The sequence below is a fragment of the Crocuta crocuta genome, unplaced genomic scaffold (genome assembly GCF_008692635.1).
Source record: "Crocuta crocuta isolate KB4526 unplaced genomic scaffold, BGI_CrCroc_1.0 scaffold10, whole genome shotgun sequence".
In the NCBI taxonomy this organism is placed as follows: Eukaryota; Metazoa; Chordata; class Mammalia; order Carnivora; family Hyaenidae; genus Crocuta; species Crocuta crocuta.
In genome coordinates, this window is record NW_027527551.1 from 5,880,174 (window position 1) to 5,901,820 (window position 21,647).

General features: G+C 42.5%; 1 protein-coding gene across 1 annotated transcript in view; it reads left to right on the forward strand.

Moving 5' to 3' along the window:
* Nucleotides 1–21,647, forward strand: part of DAAM1 (dishevelled associated activator of morphogenesis 1) — a 173,547-nt gene that overhangs the window by 130,026 nt on the left and 21,874 nt on the right. Inside the window, exons 13-17 of the mRNA XM_077768810.1 lie at nt 2,292–2,479; nt 3,202–3,501; nt 3,824–3,931; nt 11,560–11,666; nt 18,941–19,025. Of these exons, the coding sequence (XP_077624936.1) occupies nt 2,292–2,479; nt 3,202–3,501; nt 3,824–3,931; nt 11,560–11,666; nt 18,941–19,025 (788 nt within the window). The remainder of the gene's footprint in view (nt 1–2,291; nt 2,480–3,201; nt 3,502–3,823; nt 3,932–11,559; nt 11,667–18,940; nt 19,026–21,647) is intronic.

Genomic DNA, 21,647 nt, shown 5'->3' on the forward strand with positions numbered 1-21,647 from the left:
ATTTGTCCTTTTTCATGGAGCAGAAAAGCAGGGCCACCGCTGGTAGCAGAAAATACCGAACATGCAGTACACTTGTCTTACAACTTCCTCCTATGAATTCAGATTGCTCTCACACAAGTGAGGTTGCCCCATACCTTTTTATAAATAGATTCCCGAAGCTGCTATAGAAAGAATAGAAACACTGGCCAAGAGTTGGGGTGAAGCAAGATTATACCAAAGAGAAAATGGTCAGGTAATATGTTAGGGCCAAACCATAGAGCACGGGGATTCGGGGATACAAGCGGAGGAGAGCGCACAGGAGAGAAACTTGGGAGTCATTCAGCCAGTCATTCAGTGGATGCTTGTTGAATGCCTGTATGTGTCAGGCACCATGCTGGGCTCTGGGTCTGCGTCTCAGCTCTGTTCCTCACTGACTGTGTGCGTAGGCACACAGACTCCTCTTCTCTGCCCTCCTCCTCTGTAAGCTGAAGATTACATCTAACTGACAGGGTTAAAGATTGCAAAGATTAAATGACAAAAGAAATATAAGGACTTTCACACAGTGCCATATTGATTGCTCAGTAAATGATAGGGACTACGGAAGATTTAGGCGGCTGAGGTGGTACAGGAAATAAGGGCCAAGGTCAGTGAGTGGAACGGGATGGTTTAACGTGAGGTCACAGGTGGAGTGTTAAGAGGAGATGTTGTAGATAAAATTCTTTTCTGAAATCTTCAAGTAGCAAGGCTGTATTAAAGAGGGCACACGATGATGAGTCAGAGGATGTGAGGAGATGGGAAGTTCTCTGGACCTGAAAGGTAGAGAATTCTCTTTATTATGGCATACTCAGTAGTAAGTGCTCAATAAAGTCTTAGCAAATGGATGGTAAATTAACGCCTTTGTAGGGAGAATCCTTTAGGCTACAGCTTCTCAAACTTGGCATTCCATCAGAATCGTTTAAGGAGTGTTTGAAAACAAATTCCTAAGCCCTGTCCCTGACCCGTCGAGGAGATTCCCTGGAATGGGGTCTGGGGCCCCTGAAATGTTAAAATCTCTGAGGTGGTTCTTTGTCAAAGCTTAGTGACAAGAAGTTATAAGAATCAAGTCTTACAGTTGTGAAAGAGGAGTGACGAGGAGACAGAAGAAGGAAAATAGGACACAGTGAGGTGGTTTTTAGACACGTCTCTAAAGAAGTCAGGGATGCGTTCTTTCACGGAGCAGTAGACGTTTCTTATTGGTCATCTTAATGTCAAGGCTGGTAAAACTCAAGGCTGTAAGTGGTGTGAACTCTTCTCTGCAAACTCAGAAGAGAGAGTAAGAGACGGAGAAAGCAAGAATTGAAATGTGCTATCCAATTCAGAAATAGAGACCAATTCTGCATAGCTCAGTCCCAGTGGGTTTTATCTCTAGTGGGTTTACTTTATAAAAAGAGTAGGAATTGGGGCCAAGCATTTGAAATAAAAATCTGCAGCCTCAACTTCATTAGTCCTCTTTCCCAAAGCTCCTCCCTCCTGTAAGGGCTGGAGTCAGCAGGCGTATTGGCGACGTAAATAAGCATTGGGCTAATTGGATGCCTTGTTCCATTATAGCAAGATTGGGAAGTTAGTAAAACTACAGCTGAGAGCTTAATATTTTCCTCCCCATATTATGGTGATTCTCTTGCTCTGCTCTTAAGGTCTTTAATGCTGAAATGACAGCATTTGCTTTCACAAGTTTTAAGGACTATTTGCCAGAAGCATAAGATACTTCAAGTCCAAGTAGCCTTCTGAGAGGAGAATGGGAGAGAGGACTCCATGTCGGGACCGATGCGTTCTGGTCTCAGCTTATCCTTACGGAGCAAGATCTTCCCTCTCAGCCCTCTGCTGCTTGGACACGAGCCAGCAACCTAGCTAACAAACAATGGCTTCTCTGGTTCTCATTTCTAATTTGCGAAAAGAAGCCCTTTTAATATTCATTTTCCCTAGTGTGGCTAAAGGGCCATTTTTATGACAGGATCCTGAATTAAATACCAAGCAGGCACCATTATCCTCCACGAATAGGTGCTCACACTTGTGTTCCGTCTTTAGGACTGTGACTTTAGGGTCTCTTCTTTAGTATTTTACAAAATGGAGTGAACCATAACATTGTTCACCTAAAGACCCCTCCAAGCACAACCACCACTGAGTCCACAAGTCACTCCCTTTGATGGAAGAGAGGAATAATATTTACCCAATAAAGAGCCTCACAATCATACTCAGCCAGTTTTCTGTTTAGAGAAAAACGCTTCAGCTTTGAAGAGTCCCCTGTTTCCATGTCCCATTGTCTTCCTGTGTAGAGCACAATGAGTTGCAACAGAAACTGGAAAAGAAAGAGCGCGAATGTGATGCCAAGACCCAAGAGAAGGAGGAGATGATGCAGACCTTAAATAAAATGAAAGAGAAGCTCGAAAAGGAGACTAGCGAGCATAAGCAAGTCAAGCAGCAGGTGGCGGATCTCACAGCACAGCTCCATGAGCTCAGCAGGGTGAGGGCCGGGGCCACGGGCCAGGCCGGGTCTTCTGTTTCTGGGCAGCTGCTGGGCCTCATTTTTCCTGGAACCCCTCTACCTGAGGCAGACACCTTCTGCCCCAGGGGACTAAATGCTTGTGATTTACCATAGTGGTTTTAAGACGTGCTCCATCTGCTATTGTGTAGGTAGGTTAGGCAGCAGAGCGGGGTTGGGTGTGTACATATTTAAATGCAGATCCTCTAAGAAGAGCAAAAGAGATCACATTAGCTTTTTTTTTTTTTGAAGTTTTATTTATTTATTTTGAGAGAGAGGATCCCAAGCAGGCTCCATGCTTTCAGCATAGATCCCAGTGTGGGGCTCGAACTCACCAAGTGTGAGATCATGACCTGGGCCAAAATCAAAAGTCAGATGCTAAACCGACTGAGCCACCCAGGCACCCCCACGTTAACTTCTTAAAATGAAAACTGATTTCATGAAAACAAAACTCTGATGTTATAAGAAGTGAGTGGTATGTGAGTGCTATACAGACAAGCATAATGTGCCACATACAAAGGCTGACTCAGTAAGTCCGTGAAGACCCTAAAGTCTGTTTGATTTACTGCCCCTTTAATCCCATCTTCTCAGAAATGTGACTTTCTCTATAACATATGTTTTAGGCAAAGTTTCTGACTCTCAGAATCATCCAGTGAATTTACTTCTTCCACTGACCTTCTCTTTTCCTATTTTTACCGTTGCAGAGAGCTGTGTGTGCGTCAATCCCAGGTGGACCCTCCCCTGGAGCCCCAGGGGGACCCTTTCCTTCCTCTGTCCCAGGATCCCTCCTTCCCCCACCACCACCTCCACCCCTACCAGGTGGAATGCTTCCTCCTCCGCCCCCTCCCCTTCCACCAGGCGGCCCTCCTCCTCCCCCAGGGCCTCCTCCCTTAGGGGGGATCATGCCACCTCCTGGTGCTCCACTGGGTCTGGCACTCAAGAAGAAAAACATTCCTCAGCCCACAAATGCTCTGAAATCCTTCAACTGGTCTAAGCTGCCTGAGGTAAGCCATTTGTTCTGATTTTCCCTCTAATGGATAACATTAGCAGCTCACTGTGTTGTCACTGAAAAGAGAAGCAGCCCTGACTGTTAAATGATTGCATTTTCTAGTATGGATTCGGTTCTCACTAGCTCAGATACTTAAGTGATAGAGCTGAAATAAATGACATGTTGTTTGAAGCCAGACCACTTTGAGCATCTGGTAGAATGAAAAATTGAGGATGGCATCACTTTTAAAAAAAAAAAAAAAAAAAAAAAAAAAAACCACGTCTGTTCTTTTTGTTTATAACCATAAACTCTAGTACTTACTAACTTGATGTTTGCAGAATAAACTGGAGGGAACAGTATGGACCGAAATTGATGATACGAAAGTCTTCAAAATTCTGGACCTGGAAGACCTGGAGAGAACATTCTCTGCCTACCAAAGACAGCAGGTAGCACCGTGTGCTCTCCAGATGCTAAAAATATATATATATAAGAAGTCCTGTCCTCATGGATGGTCCCCGGGCTGTGTGCCACACAGTGAGGTGATGGGCATCTTGGCCCAAGGCTGTCTGGCCTACCCTGCTCTGTCCCTGTACCACACGTGTGTCTCAGTACCTGTCAGTGTATGTATGTGAACGTGTTGAAGCTGCTTGTTAACTGCATACCCTGGTGTGTGGCCAAGACCTTATCTGCGTTGGTGGAAGGAGTTTTGCGTAGTAACATCCCTTGTGCTTAGTCCAGGTGGGTCACCAGGAACAGATATTAGTAGGAGAGCTGCCTAACTTGTAATTATCGCAGGGTTTGTTTCTCAAGCCATTTTAATTGATCTGACTTTTAAAAATCTATATATCCATTGGTTATTATCAGAAGCGAACCGCTTTTTGAAATAGATGGAACCTTTAGACTACGAGGGTTTGTAAATAACTATGATTTGGCAGCGAGCCAGAACCTTAGAAGTTTTTACTGGGTGTCATGAACACAATAGACTCAGAAGCGGGGCTGAGAAGACTGAGCAATTTGGAGGATGGCATTGATAGAAAAAGGACCAGAGAAGCTTCTCAAACAAGAGCCAAGCTTTTGTGATGCTAGTAGGAACGTGTGGTTTGGCGCTTGCTGGCTATCCAGGTTGATGTGGCCAGGGCGTCAGCTTTATACCATGTGCTCCCGTCACATCTGATGGTACCTCTCTCTCTTGAGAGGGCATCTTAGATCCCCCTAAGGGTGGACCAGAAGAGGTCACAACAAGGGTCCCAAATGGACAGTCAGAGACCTAGGAAGGGAAACATCATGTCCTGGAGTGGAAGAAGAAAGATTCTTCAGGGTGGCTGAGAGATGATGGAGAGAGCAGAGTGCATCTTACTAGGAACACCTAGAGGCATCTGCCTTTCCTGGGAGCCCTTAAACTCCTAAATGAATCCCGTCCAGGGTAGAGCATCCTTAGACCAGCTGCAGACGTCCTAGTTTCCTTAGGCTTCCCTGGTTCCCAAGAAAGAGGGTCTTAGAACAGAACTACCAACCATGGAGTGAGAAGATGGACTGAGGCTGGGGAGAAACCGAAGCTGACAGGTTTTTATTTTAAAACCTTTGAAGCATCTGAAACTATTGAAAAAGTAGTGTCTTTTAGCCAGAATATGCTCACTGAGAGGGAAAGCAATGCATTCTCTGCTATTTAAGTAAAGTACAAAAATGCTGGTCGTTGTCTGCCGTGTTAACATGACCGTATATCAGGAGCCCTCGGCTGGGGCCCCTCCGTAAGTATAAAGGAAAACTTGTGCAGTGTTGTGCAGTGTTGTATAAAGGAAATGAAGAAAAAAAAAAGATACATACAGTAGAAAGCAAGACACTTTATCTTTCAAGGGACAAACAAAGGGTATGTTTAGGGTCCTCATATGGCAGGTGATTGGCCCGGACTCATTCCTGATTGGCTGCAATGAACCTCCTCTCTCAGTCTCTCTGCTTCTGACCCAGGAAGGTGTTCTCTGGGCCTTGACATGAAGTTGTAGCACATTTTAGCAAATTTCCTGGTAGATTCAGTGATCCTCTGATCTCATTAAACATCCAGTTGATTTCCCACTTGAGTTTTAGTCACTAATTCTGGTCCATTCTGGTTGCCTAAGGTGAAGGTTTGGGAGCTTAGAAAAGTAAGGAAAACAGCAGTTATTCCAAATGATGAGCGTGTGAGTTGCACAAGTTGCACTTGTGAGTTGCTCACAAGTCTGAGCGTGTGAGTTGCATTCATTATGAAGGCAGGTGGTTAAAAGACCCAAGTTTACAAGACTCATAATTAACTGGCTTTCAGCAGAAGGTGCAGAAGGATGTTGCCAAAATGCTCTGGGACAAGTATGTGGACAGTTCTCAAGAGCTCTGGGAAACAGAGTTGCAGAAAGCCTAGCAATTGGGTAATTGTCTCCTAGCAACCGATCACTGTTTAAGTAATCAGTAGTCATTCCAGTCAGTGTAGACCAGAACATTTCAGTTGTACTTAACACTAAGGAGACTGGTAGGGAGATTCATTTGTGACATTTTCAATAGCACTTTCTGGAAAAAGATTTCAACACACTTGGCTCAGATGATTGAAGTAGGTTTCCCCTCTTGGTGCACAAATTTGAGATGAGATTTTTAAACCATAGATAAATTTCCTAAATGTAGGTAATTTGAGCCATTTTATTGGGTTCACTGAATGTTGAGAGACAAAAAAAAAAATCTAAAGATGCAGACATTCTAGTAGGAATTTGTAGGACAGAGTATAGGAAACGGGGTGTCTGTCATTAAATGTTTCCTATCTCCTTATCTAATGGCAATGTCAGAGACCTGTGTGCTTTCATTTTAGTCTTGGCAATACGTTGTATAATTATCATCGTACTTGAACTGCTCCTCCTTTCCACTCCCCAATGAATACTGGGAACCTATTTTTTTTTTTCTATAGTATCTCCTCTATCCTTCCAATTATAAAACACTGGTCAAACTCTGAACTTCAGCCAGTTGTTTGAACAAGTCAGTTTCTCAGAGAAGCAAAGGAACACCTGAATACCATTACCTGTGTGCAGGTAACAAGAATACTATACAGCGTAAGGTTTTGAACAAAAATTTCAGGTACGAGATTAGTACACTTTAGGTGAACACTGATTAATGATATTTAGGAGAGATTTTATATAAATATGTACACATATGCAAGATATGCCCAATTGATTTGAGAAATACTTTTATCCTTAAAATCAAAATGTATTTGTCTGCTTTGTATATGAAATATTTCAAAGGATGCAAATGTATTAAGTGGTTGCACGGGCTTATGATGCAACTTACGGTATAAAAGCAAAGAGGAAGACAATCTGTATAGGCTAAAAAATGATAATCAATATTAAGTATCCATTACATTTTTGGTGCTGAGTACAATATACACAGTCCCAATCTCATCAACTATAAAACTTAGTTCTCAAGGCACTCATATACTTATTTTTTAATCCTAACACCAGCTCTATGAGGTATTATTCCTGTCTCATAGTAGAAATATGGCTTAGTGTATATTCAGTGTCTCAACAGGTAGCACAGTCGGGTTGCAAGTGGCATGAATTCTCAGTTTTACTTTGTTCTTAGGCTACGGCTTCATTCATTATGAAGGTCAGGCTTTGTAAAAGATTTTCTGTAACTCCAGTTGTAAGAACAGGACCATTTCTATTCAAGATTTTTTTTCTTCAAGTGTGGATATCAAAGGTGTGCAGGGCTGATTATGTAAGCTTATGTGCCACGTGAAATGGAATTTAATAGTGTGCAGTTATTCCCCAGCTTACATTCCAGAAGTTCATTTGAAAGTCAATTTCTTGAATCTCAGAACCTCTTTTCCTCATTGAACCTACATTATGTATGATTTCCAGGCCAACCACCTACATCATGTGCATAGGATAGCAGTACTATTTCAGATACACTTAAACAATACTCATTTTGGTTTTGTGGGAAATTTTCACCTTGAGATGTTATAAATTCAGTCTCCCTCTCCATGCAGTTGGATAGAGGGAGATGAATTTTACATTTACCTAAAGTGAGTCCTATCTTTATAGCAATAAATTTACAGTTCATATCTCAATTCCTTCTCCAAGTTCTTTGCCCAAGGGCACCCCTTCTTTACAGGTCCTATTAGCAGTATATGGTAGAACATTTGAAAGCCTCTCTACTCTGATTTAGGGAACAAAGGCTAACTGCAACCCCAAGCTCCAGAAGCTGACCTCTTCCTGCTTAATGATACAATATAGAAGTCATTCTTGAGCTATTTGGAACATTCCATGTTATCATCTGATTTTTTTTTTTAATAAATGGTCTAAGAATGTTTCTTTTTTTTCACATTTTCAATATTCTATAGATCCTAGTTTTCACATTGAAAAATTGTGATTTAAGATATTTATTTTGATAATCTTGGCCCTTCACCATGGCATATGAGGGCCAAAGAGAAAATTATGCATGATGGTTTTTCTGAAACCGAAGTATAAGATAGAGGTTATAAAATTGACTCCATGGTAAGAGATCATTAAAGGCAGGGTTTTATATAAATGTTATGCACTTAGGGATGTCTAGGTGGCTCAGTCAATTAAGCATTCAGCTTTGGCTCAGGTCATGATCTCATGTTGTGGGTTTGAGCACTGCATCAGGTTCTGTGATAACAGTTCAGAGCCTGGAGCCTGCTTTGGATCTATCTTCTCTCTCTGCATCCCCCTCACTCCCACTCTGTTTCTCAAAAATAAAATTTAAAAACAATTTTTTAATATTATGCATTTATTTGAATAGTATGCATTTTTCTGGAGAGGGATCCCTCCCTAGCTTTTGTCAGTTTTGCAAAGGGATCTTAACCTCAAAAAGATTAAGAAACATCCAGGTAAGGATTGTTATTATCTATAAAGTGTTGAATCATTATGTCATTGTGGAACCTTATCCCTAGAAAGCTATCAGCACTGGCTCCTCAAAATTCAAGTCCCAACTTTTATTTTCCAAAGCCCACCACCAAAAATCATCTGGAAAAATCAGACCTCCTGTTAGGTGATCTTATGGTGTTTGGCCCAAGCCAATTACAGAATCATTTAAAGCTTCAAAAAAGAATGTTATCTTATTTGAAAGAGGCCTGGAAGCATCATTCTTTTTAACATGCCCATCTAATAAGCTTTGTGATTTTATTTTAAATGGGGTGAAAGGACTCTTAAAGACAGGAAACCTTAAAGCTAACAGTTAACCACACTGTCCCATGGCATTCCTCACATTGCCTCTGCAAAGGTAAGATACCTTTACCTGACTATTAACAGTCACACTTACTGCTGCTGCTGGTAACAAATGGTAGGTCTTAGCCAGCTGTTCAACTCAGTTAAAAAGAGAGCAATAGTAGGAAAAAAAATGAACTTGATCATCAGCTTGAAAGATAACTGTATCATAGATTCCAAGTATTGAGCTCATACATATGTGCGAGGTACCGTGCACAATGCTTTTTTACATGAATTACCATGTTTAATCATCATAGTAGTAATCCACTTGTTAATTCCATTTTGCAGATTGTAAGGCTGAGCTTCAAGCCCCATACCTAATTAATTCCAGAGCCCACTACAGTCAAGGTCAGAAGTCTTAATTTTCCGATAGTGCAAACTTACAGAGAATAAATTGCTAGAGAGCTTTGTAGAACTATCTTCTTGGAAGGCCAGACAGTAAGTGCTGGATCTAAGTTCAACCAGCAACTTGTCTCAATAAGAGAGAAAAGTAGAACAAGATGACCTCACGGAGTTCACTTTGCCATAGTTTAGTTCTTTCTGCCCTTCAAAAGAGAGGCTACTTTTACAGGGAAAGTGTCCTAAGGCGTTTGAAAGTAGAAAACCTGGCCATTCCTACTGGGACAAAAGAAAACTGTGACATCAGAAAAGAAAGTTGTCAATAAGTTGAAAGTTATCAACTTATTTTTAAATGCCATTCTAGAAAAGCAATCCTTCCTTGTGTGGGCGTAGCAAAAGAAGGACACATTTTGTTTCCCACTGGAAGAATGATGTGAAACAGCTCATCTGTGTAAAATTGGCCTTGGCAGTGCTGCCCGGGCCAGTGAGGCCTTAAGGAATCCGCTGAGTAACTGCTGGTCGTGAAGCAGTTGACCTGAGAGCTGGGGTGTGTTGTGCACACTGGAGCTTTCTCTCTTCCAGCATGGCAAAAATATGTAAAGAAGGATGTAACTTTCTCTTACCATGTCAGTTACTTCTTCCACTTTCTCTTCTTCACTCCAAGTCTTGCCTGGAGTATTTCAGGAAGAGGCCCAGACCTTGTATGCTTGAACTGTCCTGAGGCCGTTGTGACAGGGCCACCAATGGTGGCACACAGCATGAATCACTTATTGTCTCTTAATTGCATGTTCTGTCTTTTTCCTCATACCTATCCATAGCACTGCCAGGCGTTGTTTGGACTCTTGAGGGATACTGAGGGTTAATATTACTGACCTATGTTGCTGAACTTGTCTTTTGTCTTTTCTTAATCCTTCCTTATGACATAAGAAGACAGACTATTCCTGCCTTTTTCCCCCCGCCCCCGACCCCNATATTTTTCTGCTTCAAGTGAAAATTGTCATGTTGAATAAATGGAGCCCATTTCTCTTTCCAAGAGAATGTGTTCCTTTCCCGACTTGGGTCTTTCTGGGGTGTTCTAAGTCCTTTCTTCTCCAAGTTTGATTTGCGACCTATGAAAATTGTGCCCAACACATGTGCTCTACCCAGAATGCTTCATACCATGCCCTTCATTGTATCTTCAGCCAGGCTTTCCGGGCTTCATCAACTCTCATTGCTCGTCCTTGGGGCATAAATTCTCTCTTACCCTGTGTCACTGATTTCCTTGACTGCTTTGACTTTCTCCCATTTGTTGCTGTGATTTCTGAACTGCATGTATCTGATTTGCCTTTTCCATGCCTCTGCCATGGCTGTAGGATTTCTTTGTGAACAGTAACTCCAAGCAGGTAAGTGAGCAACTACCCAAACCTTGCTTAGTATAACTTCTTGGCTCACTATACGCTCAGAATGTCTTGGTTATCCATTATTTTTTCTCAGATAGTGTAATGCAGTGCTTAGGTAATTCCACACCGGGTTTCAACTCTTAACTGATAATTATCAAGCGGTGTGCTTGAAAGCATGACAGGAGACCACTGAAGTTTGATCACCCAGTGCCTCTTACTATAAACTCCATATTGTCTTTGTTTTTCCCAAACTGTTAGACAGACAGTTCCAGAGCTCTTTGGTTTCCTTACATATTTAAAATGCCATGATCCATGTTTGAAATTAATCCTGACCTCTAATAAAATCAAACTTGCTATTTATCAAGTTGCTCTGTATTTTCACCTTGATGCCCAGTTTACCCAAACAGTATTTTATATATAATTGTTCTGTGCCTCTTCCACCATAAATTGTGACTGGCCATCTTTGCTTACAGCTTTTTGTACAGCGGCAGAGTATGAAAGTAGTGTTTTGTTGTTAATTCAAGTAACTGAACTAATGCCTTGAATTGCCCCCTCTCTGTTGTCCATCAGGCTCCAGGGTAATGAAAGGTACCATCTGGGCTTGGGACCTTCCTGTTGCACATGAGGATGTTTGGGAGGATTTATTGTTCAGCTTTTTGAGTGCTCATGATGCAAATGGCTCCGGAGTGAATGGGCCCTGCAAATGGCTGGACTAGCAATGGCAAGCCTCAGCCGAGCTTGATTCATAGTGACAGTTCTTCTGTCTGCTATCCATAGGGATTTGGGGGACAAAAGGAGGGCACCACTCACTGATAATTTATGCACGCTTAGCATCTTCAACTTAGATGCACTTTGTTCTTCCAAAAACGCTTTTTCAAATGTGGGTGGTCAGCATTTCTTATTATTTCCCTTTGTCAACTAGATTTTAGCCCTTCGTTTCAATTCTGCCACCTCCTTACACTCCCTCCCTCACCATCTCAGCTTTGCCTCTGTGTGTGTGTGTGTGTGTGTGTGTGTGCGTGCGAGTGCGCATCAACAGAAAATATAAAGGAAACGTGTGTGTCTGAAGTCGGAGTGTCCCTGTTTGACTTTGATTGATTTCTTTCGTGCTCTTTATAGAAAGAAGCAGATGCCATTGATGACACACTGAGTTCCAAACTTAAAGTCAAAGAACTTTCAGTGATTGATGGTCGGAGAGCTCAGAACTGCAACATCCTTCTATCAAGGTATTGTTGAATGTTGAATAAACATTTTTGGTAGGACCAACTTTTCTCTCCAGTGGCTCCAAAGCATGTGTTTGTACTTGTTCTTTTCATCGGACTCTGCCGAGATTCAGTTCTTTGGATTTTCTTCTGTCTGAGGTGAGGAGAATTCATGGCACTTACTTTCCCCGAGTGGAATGTTTCAGAGCTGGATGCCTACTTCCTTAGAGTTTAATTTCCACAGACTCCTAAAGTTAAAGTGTGGAACGTCCCAAATCAGTGTTTTCTTTTGTTTTGTTTTTCCAGAGAGCCTGTTAAATGGACTTTACTTTTATTTATATTTCCTGGCTTTAGAGATATTTTGACTGTTGAGTAACATTGTTGCAAAGTCAGCAGCAACGATGAAAGCTCTTTGGGTTTTTTTTGTTTTGCTTTTTGAAGTCACCTTTTTATACTTCACATTTATATGATTTCATGCTCTTTTTGGAACACTTTTATGACTAAAGAGATATGCAAATCTCAAACCCCAGTGAAATGCTAATTTACCGATTTCAGCCCTGTTCAGAAATCTTTCTCATAATTAGTGAACCATCACGGCCTTGGAACTTGAAAAGAAGAAAGGAAATTTGGGAGGCTGGAATCTGCTTGTAGCTTCAGGCGCTGTGTCAGGTCGTCCTGGGCATTTCAAGTAGCTTTTCTGTATCTAATTTCTTCCTTTCTCTAAAAGGACCTTTTATGTCACGCAAAGATACCTAATGCTTATGAGGTGAGCGAAGATCTAAAGAATCCTGGATTGGGGCATTAAGTATAAGTCCCATCGGTCACATTCTGGAAAGAATGTTGTGTATGTATTAAGGCTGGCGTGAGGTGGCTTCTCTTTCAGGGAGAGCAGAGAGGGAGAGTAGCAGTCTTTATTTTTCGGATGGCCTTACAGTGAGTTTCTTTTAACACAAAGTGCTGCTGCTTGGTTTACAGCACAGGGCTCCATTATTAGCCAGATATATATTACTTCAGGGAGCAAATGTTTCTTTTAGTAAAAGAGAAACTGAAGCTTAGTGAGATCCCTGAATTTTAATACAACTAGGAAGGTAACATGAACTCTCCTGTTAGCATTTCATTTCTGCCTCTGGCTGGAAGCTATGTAAATGTCCATGCCCTGTACTTAGTCCCCGTTTTTCTCCCTGAACACATGTTAATGAAGATACCAATGAAATAATCCTAAGGTCTACTTTTTTTTCTTCTACAGTATATATAATCTGTTTTGCTACAATTTCTTTTTATAAGTAACATTCTTAATAGTGAAGTTAAATGAAAATTTGGGGAAAGTATTTTTCCCCCCGAAGCCTAGAATTTCTGCCTATATCTTGTGCTTTTGCAGTCTGCAGGAACACTTTCAAACAACTTGACAAAGGGAGCTATCACTCTGAATTTCTGAAGTATTTAAGTGCTTGTAGGAGCAAAATCTGTGACCTAGTTCCTCATAGACAGATTATTCTCCATATGAGATGTCAATGAGGATAATACCACTAACACTAGTTATAGATAAGGTTACAGTTCTTTCTGGCAAACTTTCCATTCCCATTATTGAAGGAATTATTTCATATTTTTGGTGTATAATTCCCTTGTTACCTTAAAAGTGTCAGAGCCTAAGGTGACTTAGAACTTGAGCATATCTAAACTCTCTCTCTGGAAGACAATTTTAAGAAATTGTCTTGTATCTGTTAAATTATCTATTAAAATCCAATTTAATGAATAAGTGTTACTATAATGAGCATGATTAAAAAGCATATTATATGTAACAAGGTAATTTTGAGTCCCAGTTGACCTTATGGTAATTAGACCTTATGGATCAGGTTCTAAAATGTTCTTTCCCACAGAGGGTTCATCCCACATGCTTTTCTTCTCCATGATCAATAGTTTACTCCTGTCAGGAAAAGCACAGGACTAACCTGTAACATGCTGTGTGGTAAAGGTAACAGAGATGAAGCAGATTGGGTTCTAATTTGGGTTGTATTTAGCTGGATAACCGGTCAGCAGTTCACCTTGTTTACATTCTCCCCTTTTCATTGGCAATGCATTACCACACACTAAAGGAGCCAGGGGCTGGAAGAAAGGAAGAGATCTGTGAAAGCGTGTGTCATGCTTTTTTCTTAGAGTTACCACTCTGGAGCACTGATTTGTCTGGCACTGTGTGGGGCACCATAGAATGCACCATGACTTGAGACAGCGCTGCTGCCTTTGAAAGCTCATGGCTGTTTGGAGAGGAAAACTGACCCAAACAAGATGACTTGTGGACAGCTCAGGCCTAGACTGATTCAGCCGGAAGGAGCCAGGGGCTCAACAAAGAAAGTGGGCCTCAAAGGGTGACAGCAGTTAAACAGCAGGGGGATGGGAGGCGGTTCCAAGGAGGTGTGCAGCAGAAGCAAAGGCGCTGGGGTAGGGGTGGGGGATGGGGGCTCAACACACGGCTAATGCGGACAGTCCTGTAGTTGTAGCAGTCATCAGTCGTAATGAATGGAACTGTGGTCCATGCCAGGTGCCTTCATTAAGGGCACCCGGCAGCCCAGGCTCAAGCCACATCCTCCTCATCTATAAAATGGAGATCATGAAAGTAGTGGCCTTGCAGTACGCTCTCTCCATGTGAGAGAGTTAGAGCCGGTGCGTGTGAAGCAGCAGCAGGGAGTCTCCATGGAGTAGTTGCTCAGTTAGCGGCCTGTTGTCCGTGGGATCAGGAATTGGTGCAAATTGTTCAGGAAAACACTTTGTTTTAATAAGGTTTGAAGTCTGCCTTCAGGGTTTTGCAGGACGGGTTGGAAAGGACCTGGAGGCGACAGCGGCCATTTTAGGAGGTTCTCCCTTATGTCCAGGTGAGACCCCATGAGAGAATTGAGAGAGACATAAGCCTCAGCAGGACTTGGGGACAGTTTTGTGCACGTGGACAGTGAACAGGAATGTTTCCAAGTTGATGTCAAGCTTTCCTGCCTTTCCACAGTTACTGTCTTTCTTTTCTGCTTATTTCATTCCCCGAGACTGGTGACTCTCTCCGTTTCTTACCTTGCTGACGAGAAATTTAATCCCCAGCAGCAGTCATCACACCAGATTCCGCCATGATATGAGCCTGTGACGTATTCCATGGGGGGTGTTTTATAAGCACATATGTCTTCAGTGCTTGGTTATCTTTAAACACTCTTTACTCCCACACTGCAGAAGTTAGTGGACCGTTTGGTCGGGGCACCTGCCACAGCCCTGCCTGGAGTGGAAAAGTCAGTCAGAAGGCCCTTCCCGTCCCATGGGACTGAGCAGGGAAGGGAAGTGCGGGCCCTTCACATGGAGCTCACAGCCTCAGTGGCCAGGGTCACTTGCAGCTCCTGGAGAGAGGCTGTCTGGAAGATGTGAGATTGAAGCCGAAGCTCCAGGCCACGAGGGACCCTGCCTTTCTTGGACTTGAGAAGAGAGTAGTGGAATGGACATGATATTCCATAAACTAAGAACCCTGGGCAGAGTGAGCAACAACTTATTGGGAATATATATATGGGCGACATGTGGCAATTTAAAACTTGCCCTGCTTTACTCCCCGAAATAGCCTTCTCCCTTCCGAAAGAAAGAAACTTGGAAGCTGGTTTATATAGCAAAATGAACCCACCTAAAATACACTTTTATGAAGTGTTCGACTGTTCTTTTTTTCCAGATGCTCACTTAACATGGCAGCCAGGGTGTAGTAAAGCACAAAAAGCTACTTTAAAGTAGGGGGATTTGGCTGAAATCCACTGTAGCAGAGCTAAGGCTGATCTAGCCATCCTTCCCTAACTTATTTTCATTACGCCTGGATATTTCAGTTCTCCTGGCAAATTTTTGAAATACTTGCGTGGAGCAAGGTAGACTTAAATACTGTTTTAAAATGACCGATTTGCTTCCTGCCTTGTAAAGAAAGTGGATGTCTCCAATGGTGCCACCCTCTAGCACACCAGAACACTGCCAAGCTTTAAAAGCAATTAAAACGTTAGAATCGGTAGGGTCCTTAAATTACAGAGATTAGCGACTCATTCTGTGGATGACAGATGATACTAAGAACTCGGGCAACCTATAGAACCATCCGGGAGGGCGGAGTACCCTTCTCCTCTTTCCCCAGGGGTACAGTTTCTTTGTCTGCTCCAACAGGCCACGTGCAAGGCAGTATGTTGACAGGTAGATTTTCTTAAGTACTATCCATTAAAGTCTCAAGTCTCTTTGCGGGACACATAAAGAGAAACCAAAATTGTTATGAATTAGAGCTAGTGTTTAGTCCAGACAGCCTCTGGGGGTTGAGAAGCATAAATATATACAATTTCAAAAGCAAGGAGTTCTGCACTCCATATGGGGAGCTAATGAAATGCAAATCTGATACTTCAAGTATTGTTCTCACTCTGATTTTCAACTCCTTTTCTTTTAAATGTAAAACAGAAGGACTCAGCAGAACCACACCATAAAGTAGTTTCTTCAGCTCAGTGTGAAAAGGACACAGAACTAATTTATTTTTTTTCTTATAAGTGGAGCTTTTCTCATGATGCCTATAGATGTTTTCACGGCCAGTTGGTTTTCATTAGTGGCGGTTTCAGCCTTCCTTAGCGTTCCTCTTCCTTGGCCTTGCACGGCTGGACTGTGGTGTTTGCTCTTAACTGACTCGAGAGCCTTTAGTGTCCTGGAATTGAGGGCTACCCAGAGCCTTGGTACAGTGATTTCAACATGATAGCTTTTACCCTATCATCTGTTTTACCCATGCCAACTTAGCTAGATTGTTCCAGTTAAGTTTGGGGGTTTTCCATCATGATGTTCTGGTGAAAATGTTTGTGGGCAATGATTGTCCCAGCAATGACTAAAACAGTCTGAAGAAGTCTGCCCATGTCCAGGGAATTTTGATGGCACCTTACCTCAGGCTAGGTGGTAGAATGGGTCTCATCCTAGAACATGGGCAATTTTTTGGTGCTACCTAAATGCTATATTTGGATTTGAAAACATGAGATAAGAGAGAATGGTACTACTGGGGCACCTGAATGGCTCAGTCGTTTGAGCTTCTGACTTCAGCTCAGTTATTATCTCGTGGTTCATGAGTTTGAGCCCTGCATCTGGCACGACCAGCAGAGCACGCTTTGGACCCTCTCTCTCCCTTTCTCTGCCCCTCCCCCGTCTGTCTCTCAAAAATTAAAAAAAAGAGAATGGTACTAGTACAATAGGATTGACCAATTTGTTCCTTCCCTTTGCTACTTATTGGCACATGAAACAACATTCAGTGTAAATAGCAGGAGAGGTGGTTTTAATGAGATTGAGTCAAAACCTAGAGAAAAGGACAAGCCACAGCTGTCCAAAGTGGGGCGTGTGTTGTCCAGCTCTACCCCAACGTTCTTTCCTCCTTCTGTGGCCTTTGTGTGCACCGTCGCGCTCCTGCTGCCCCCTCGTTCACCTGTGAGAACATCAGTAGCCATGTGTGCTTTCATACCCATGTGTCTTGAGTGTTTCACTCATCATTTGATTCTCCCAAACATTCTGACCACCTTTAAAATAAGAACCCTATCTTCTAATTCTTGTTGAACACTCCCAGGCCCAATGGGTGTTGTGTACAGAGAGGAAACTCTGGTGAAATAATGGCTGTGAGAGTGCTTGGGGAAATGCCCGTAATAACCCTACTAAGTGCTGTGTGATGATCATATAGCTGCATGTGAATGTTGAGGTTACAGAAGTACTGCTGCTTTTTTGTCCCCCGTGTAGAAAAGTTTGGTGGAGAGTGAGACCTATAGTTTGTGAGCCTTCTCTATGGCCAGGCAGGGTGCTAAGTGCTTTACATGCATTATTTCACTCCATAGATGAAAATACTAAGGCTTTTTTTTTTAAGTTATTTAATTAATTTATTTTGAGAGACAGAAAGAAGGAGAGGGAGAGGGAGAGAATTCCAAGCAGGCTGTGCACTGTCAGTGCAGAGCCCAGTGCGAGGCTTGAACCCACCAACCGTGAGATCATGACCTGAGCCGAAACCAAGAGTAGGACACTTAACTGACTGAGCCACTCAGGTGCCCTGAGAAAACTAAGGCTTAAGGAAAACTTGACCCAAGGCCACACTGACCAGAGAGTGTCACACAGGACTGAGGCCCAGTCTGATGCCAAAACCCCTGCCTTCAAATAATCCCCATGAAGGGTGTACATCTTGCTCTGTATTTGTATGTTTATGTCTTTACCTCCAGGCCAAAATGTGATTTTTCTTGAAAATCATAGACTAGAGGAACAGACCAAATAATGTTAATATGCCACTTTAGTGGTAGCTTAATATGGAAGCAAGATATTTTTAAGTAAGTTTGAATCTAATGCTTACAAATAGAGCAAAAGAATGACTCTATTCTTCTAGCTAATAATCTGATTAAGATTTTCCCCCAAGTTTAGACTATTGGTTGTGCCTAATAAAACCACATTTTTACAAGTACGTTTTAACTTCATGACTTTATTTATAGTTAACACTTTGTTTTCCTGACGTAATCAAGATATAAGTCCTTAAATTAGTTAATTATATAAATTTATGGTAAACAGAAAACACATTTGTGCTTTTGCTTAAATTCTTCCCCATTAGATATTAATTAGATAAACAAATTTGTAAAAAGGAATTTGGCATTAGGAATCAGAAGTTTCATGTTTGTGCTAGATACTGCCGCCTTCCGTATGTTTGACCTTGGGTAGATCAGCCATTCTGAGCCTCAGTTTCTCCCTCCATTAAAAAAAAAATGACCATCACTGTCATTTTAAACCTCCAATGAAATAATATATGTGAAAACTCCTCAACCATGAAGTGCCTTCCACATTTTATTCCGTGTATTAACTATTGAACTTTTTGATACCCACAGATTCCAGCCTTTTTTAAATCCATTTTTAATCTGAAAGCAAACTTTAAACACTCCTGATGAACAGTCAATTTAAGAATTCTGTTTTCCTCTTTCATCTATAATTCATGGACGTTGTGTATTAAAGAGAGCAGTTGTGTCTAGGTGTTTTCCCTATTTCTCATCCTCCAATCCCTTACTTAAGGAAACTAAACAATAGAACATAATAGCTTTGTTCTCTGTGTCAGCAGAGCATTACGAAGTCCTGAAAGAATGTTAAAGCAGTTTCAAAATACTATTTTTAGGTGCAATATTGTCAGGAAATAAGCTTTCACTAAGAGATTTTGAGAAAAATGGTTCTTGAAAAGTCAGCAGCTGGAGTAGCAAAACGAATGATCTTGCACTAAATTTTAATACTGGTGCCAGTATTGTTAACAAAATAAAATATTCTTTCTCCAGGTTGAAATTGTCCAATGATGAAATCAAACGGGCAATTCTAACAATGGACGAGCAGGAAGATCTGCCCAAGGACATGTTGGAACAGGTGAGCTGCCAGACATATTTCAGAGCGTAAGTGACGACTGGCTTTCAGCAGCGAGTGGGATACTGAGAAAATCTTGTTGCTGCTGGTGGACAGTTTCCTCATCTCTGAACCAACGTTAAATGCAGCTCTCTTAGGAGACTTTATTTTCCCACTGCTCCTCAAAATGATGGGTGAGAAGGAAGATCACGAGTTTGTCCAATACCTGAGACCCACAATGCCAGATTCTGTCCCTCATGCTGCAGATAAGGTATTATGCCTTCAGAGGTCATAGAAATCTCCAAGCTTTAGGGAAGCCTGTTTGACAGGAGTACAGAGAATCTCTCTAGCATTATGAGGTCACAGACTGCTGCATAAACTGATTCATTACGGAATTCTTAATACAATTTGTGTCTTGGCCTTGACTCGCCTTTCCTACACCATAGGAGTTACCGTTACACCCCCACCTGTCACCCGCATCGAAATCATTAGTATTAACCATGGCCAGGCAAGCCGATTGTGGTGACTCTGCTCTCTCCGTGCAGTCTTTCTGTAACACACTCTGCAGCCACTCCAACCCTGTTACGTGTTTCTCAGCAGGTTTGTTCAGCTGTCACCCAAATGACAATGTTGTTGAATGAGAGCACATGCTTCCAGAATTATTACCTGTTTCTTGGTCTGGACCTACAGTTTTCTGTGCTCTGAGACTGTTCTGTCTGCTTGTCTCATAGTCCTTGGGACATAATCCTATTTTGAGTGATTTTGGTCAAGAGGTCCATGCTTGTTAGTGCCAGGTCCTCTGAAGGTTGACGCCAGCAATAGTGGTGCCAGGCTGGGCCAGACATCTCCTCTGCAGGCAAGCTCAGCTCTCAGAGGCAGAAGGAAGGGCTATTTTGCGTTACTAACAGTGGTCCTGGGCGGCCTGGCCGCTCCGGGTGCAGTGCCTGCCTGCTTATGCATTTTCTGTAGTGTTCTCACTGGTGTCCTAAAAGGCCCCAGACACAGAGCAGGGAATGATGGATGAGGTGTCACCACACCTCAGTGGAGCTGCCCCACCCGAAACTTAGAACTGGAGTCGTCCTGGGGAAGGCCTCACACTTAGCAGTGGAACAACTTTTCGTGCTGTCCTTTTTATTTTATTTTTTTTTTTACATTAATTTATTTTTGAGAGACAGAGAGACAGAGCATGAGCCGGGAAAGGGCAGAGAGAGAGAGAGAGAGACAGAATCCAAAGCAAGTTTCAGGCTCTGAGCTCTCAGCACAGAGCTTGATACAAAGCTCGAACTGCCAAACCATGAGATCGTGACCTGAGCCGAAGTCAGACGCTCAACTGACTGAGCCACCCAGGTGCCCCCATGCTGTGCTTTTTGTGGTTTGACTTAGTTATTAATACTTAATGACTCTGTATCCAAGCCTGTTGGGATACTTTGTGTACAAATAGTTTAAAAGTGATTCCTAAACCGAAAATTACTTTTTTAGGGCACTTTAACAGCTTCTCTGCACAGTCTTCCCTCTCTGTCTCCATACCAGTCCGAGCAAGAGTCTCCACCCAGAAGTGCAGCCTAGCTCTCCTCTGCCCCTCTCTGGCGCTCAGGCGACCCTCATGCTAGTTGCTTGCATCACACAAGGAAGAACTCTGCAGAAAGCTTCTTTGGTCCTTAGGCCTTCGGCCCCTATTGACAAGGTCGTATGTTTAAAATTCCACAAGATCTGTTTACTGTGAAATTGCATCCAGCAAAATTCCTCCTTGAGGGAAGGGATTTCAAAATCTTGCCAAAAGGGCTTGCAGTGCAAATAGAATGTACTTCAAATAAATACAAGTAAGAAAATCAATCTACTGAAGCAGAATCTGGCCAAGTGGGATACTTTTGACCTGGTCTCCCCTGATAATTCTGTGTCTTACTCTCTGGTCACCCACCATGCTCTTTCTTCTTATTCTCTTCTTCCTTTGCTTCCTCTTCACCCAGCACTTCTCCCAGACAAGCTCTGAAGCTAACCTCTCTTTACTCCTAATTATGATTTGCATTTGAACCACATTCATTCCTTCCTCTACTGTTTTCTTTTTTTCTTAGCTGCTGAGCTCAGAACCCAGACGAGATTAATACACTCTTACTTGGAATACATACCTTTCTCCTTATTCCCAGGTGTTTGTCTAACTCTTCATTCCTCTCTTAAAACTATCCATACACAGTCTGTCACTCGACTCTGCTTTGGGAAGGACCGAGCCTTTAGCATGTGCCTCTTACAGTGTTCTGTACAAAAGAGAATTGGTGATTGTGTTATCGCGAACAGGGGGCTCTGGGCTTTGCACAACCAGTGTGTCTGTCACAGGGGGAGGGGGAATCCCTGACACTAGAACTGAGTTTCCTTGCCCAGTAGATAAAAATCTGAACTAAACGGGAAAAACACAAGTCTTTCTCTGTCTCCCTTCTCCCTCCTCCCTGCCTTCCTACCTTCCTTCCTCACTGAGACAGAGCAAGAAGATAGTTTTCCCATCCACTGGCACCCACACAGGGACACAAACGCCTAGAAGCTATCAGGCCACCAGACCTATGAACGCACTGGCATCTGTATCAGCTACATCCCACTGGGAAAAAGGGGTGTCCCTGGCCTCTGCTCTGGCCCAGCCCTTCCTTCTGCTCAACC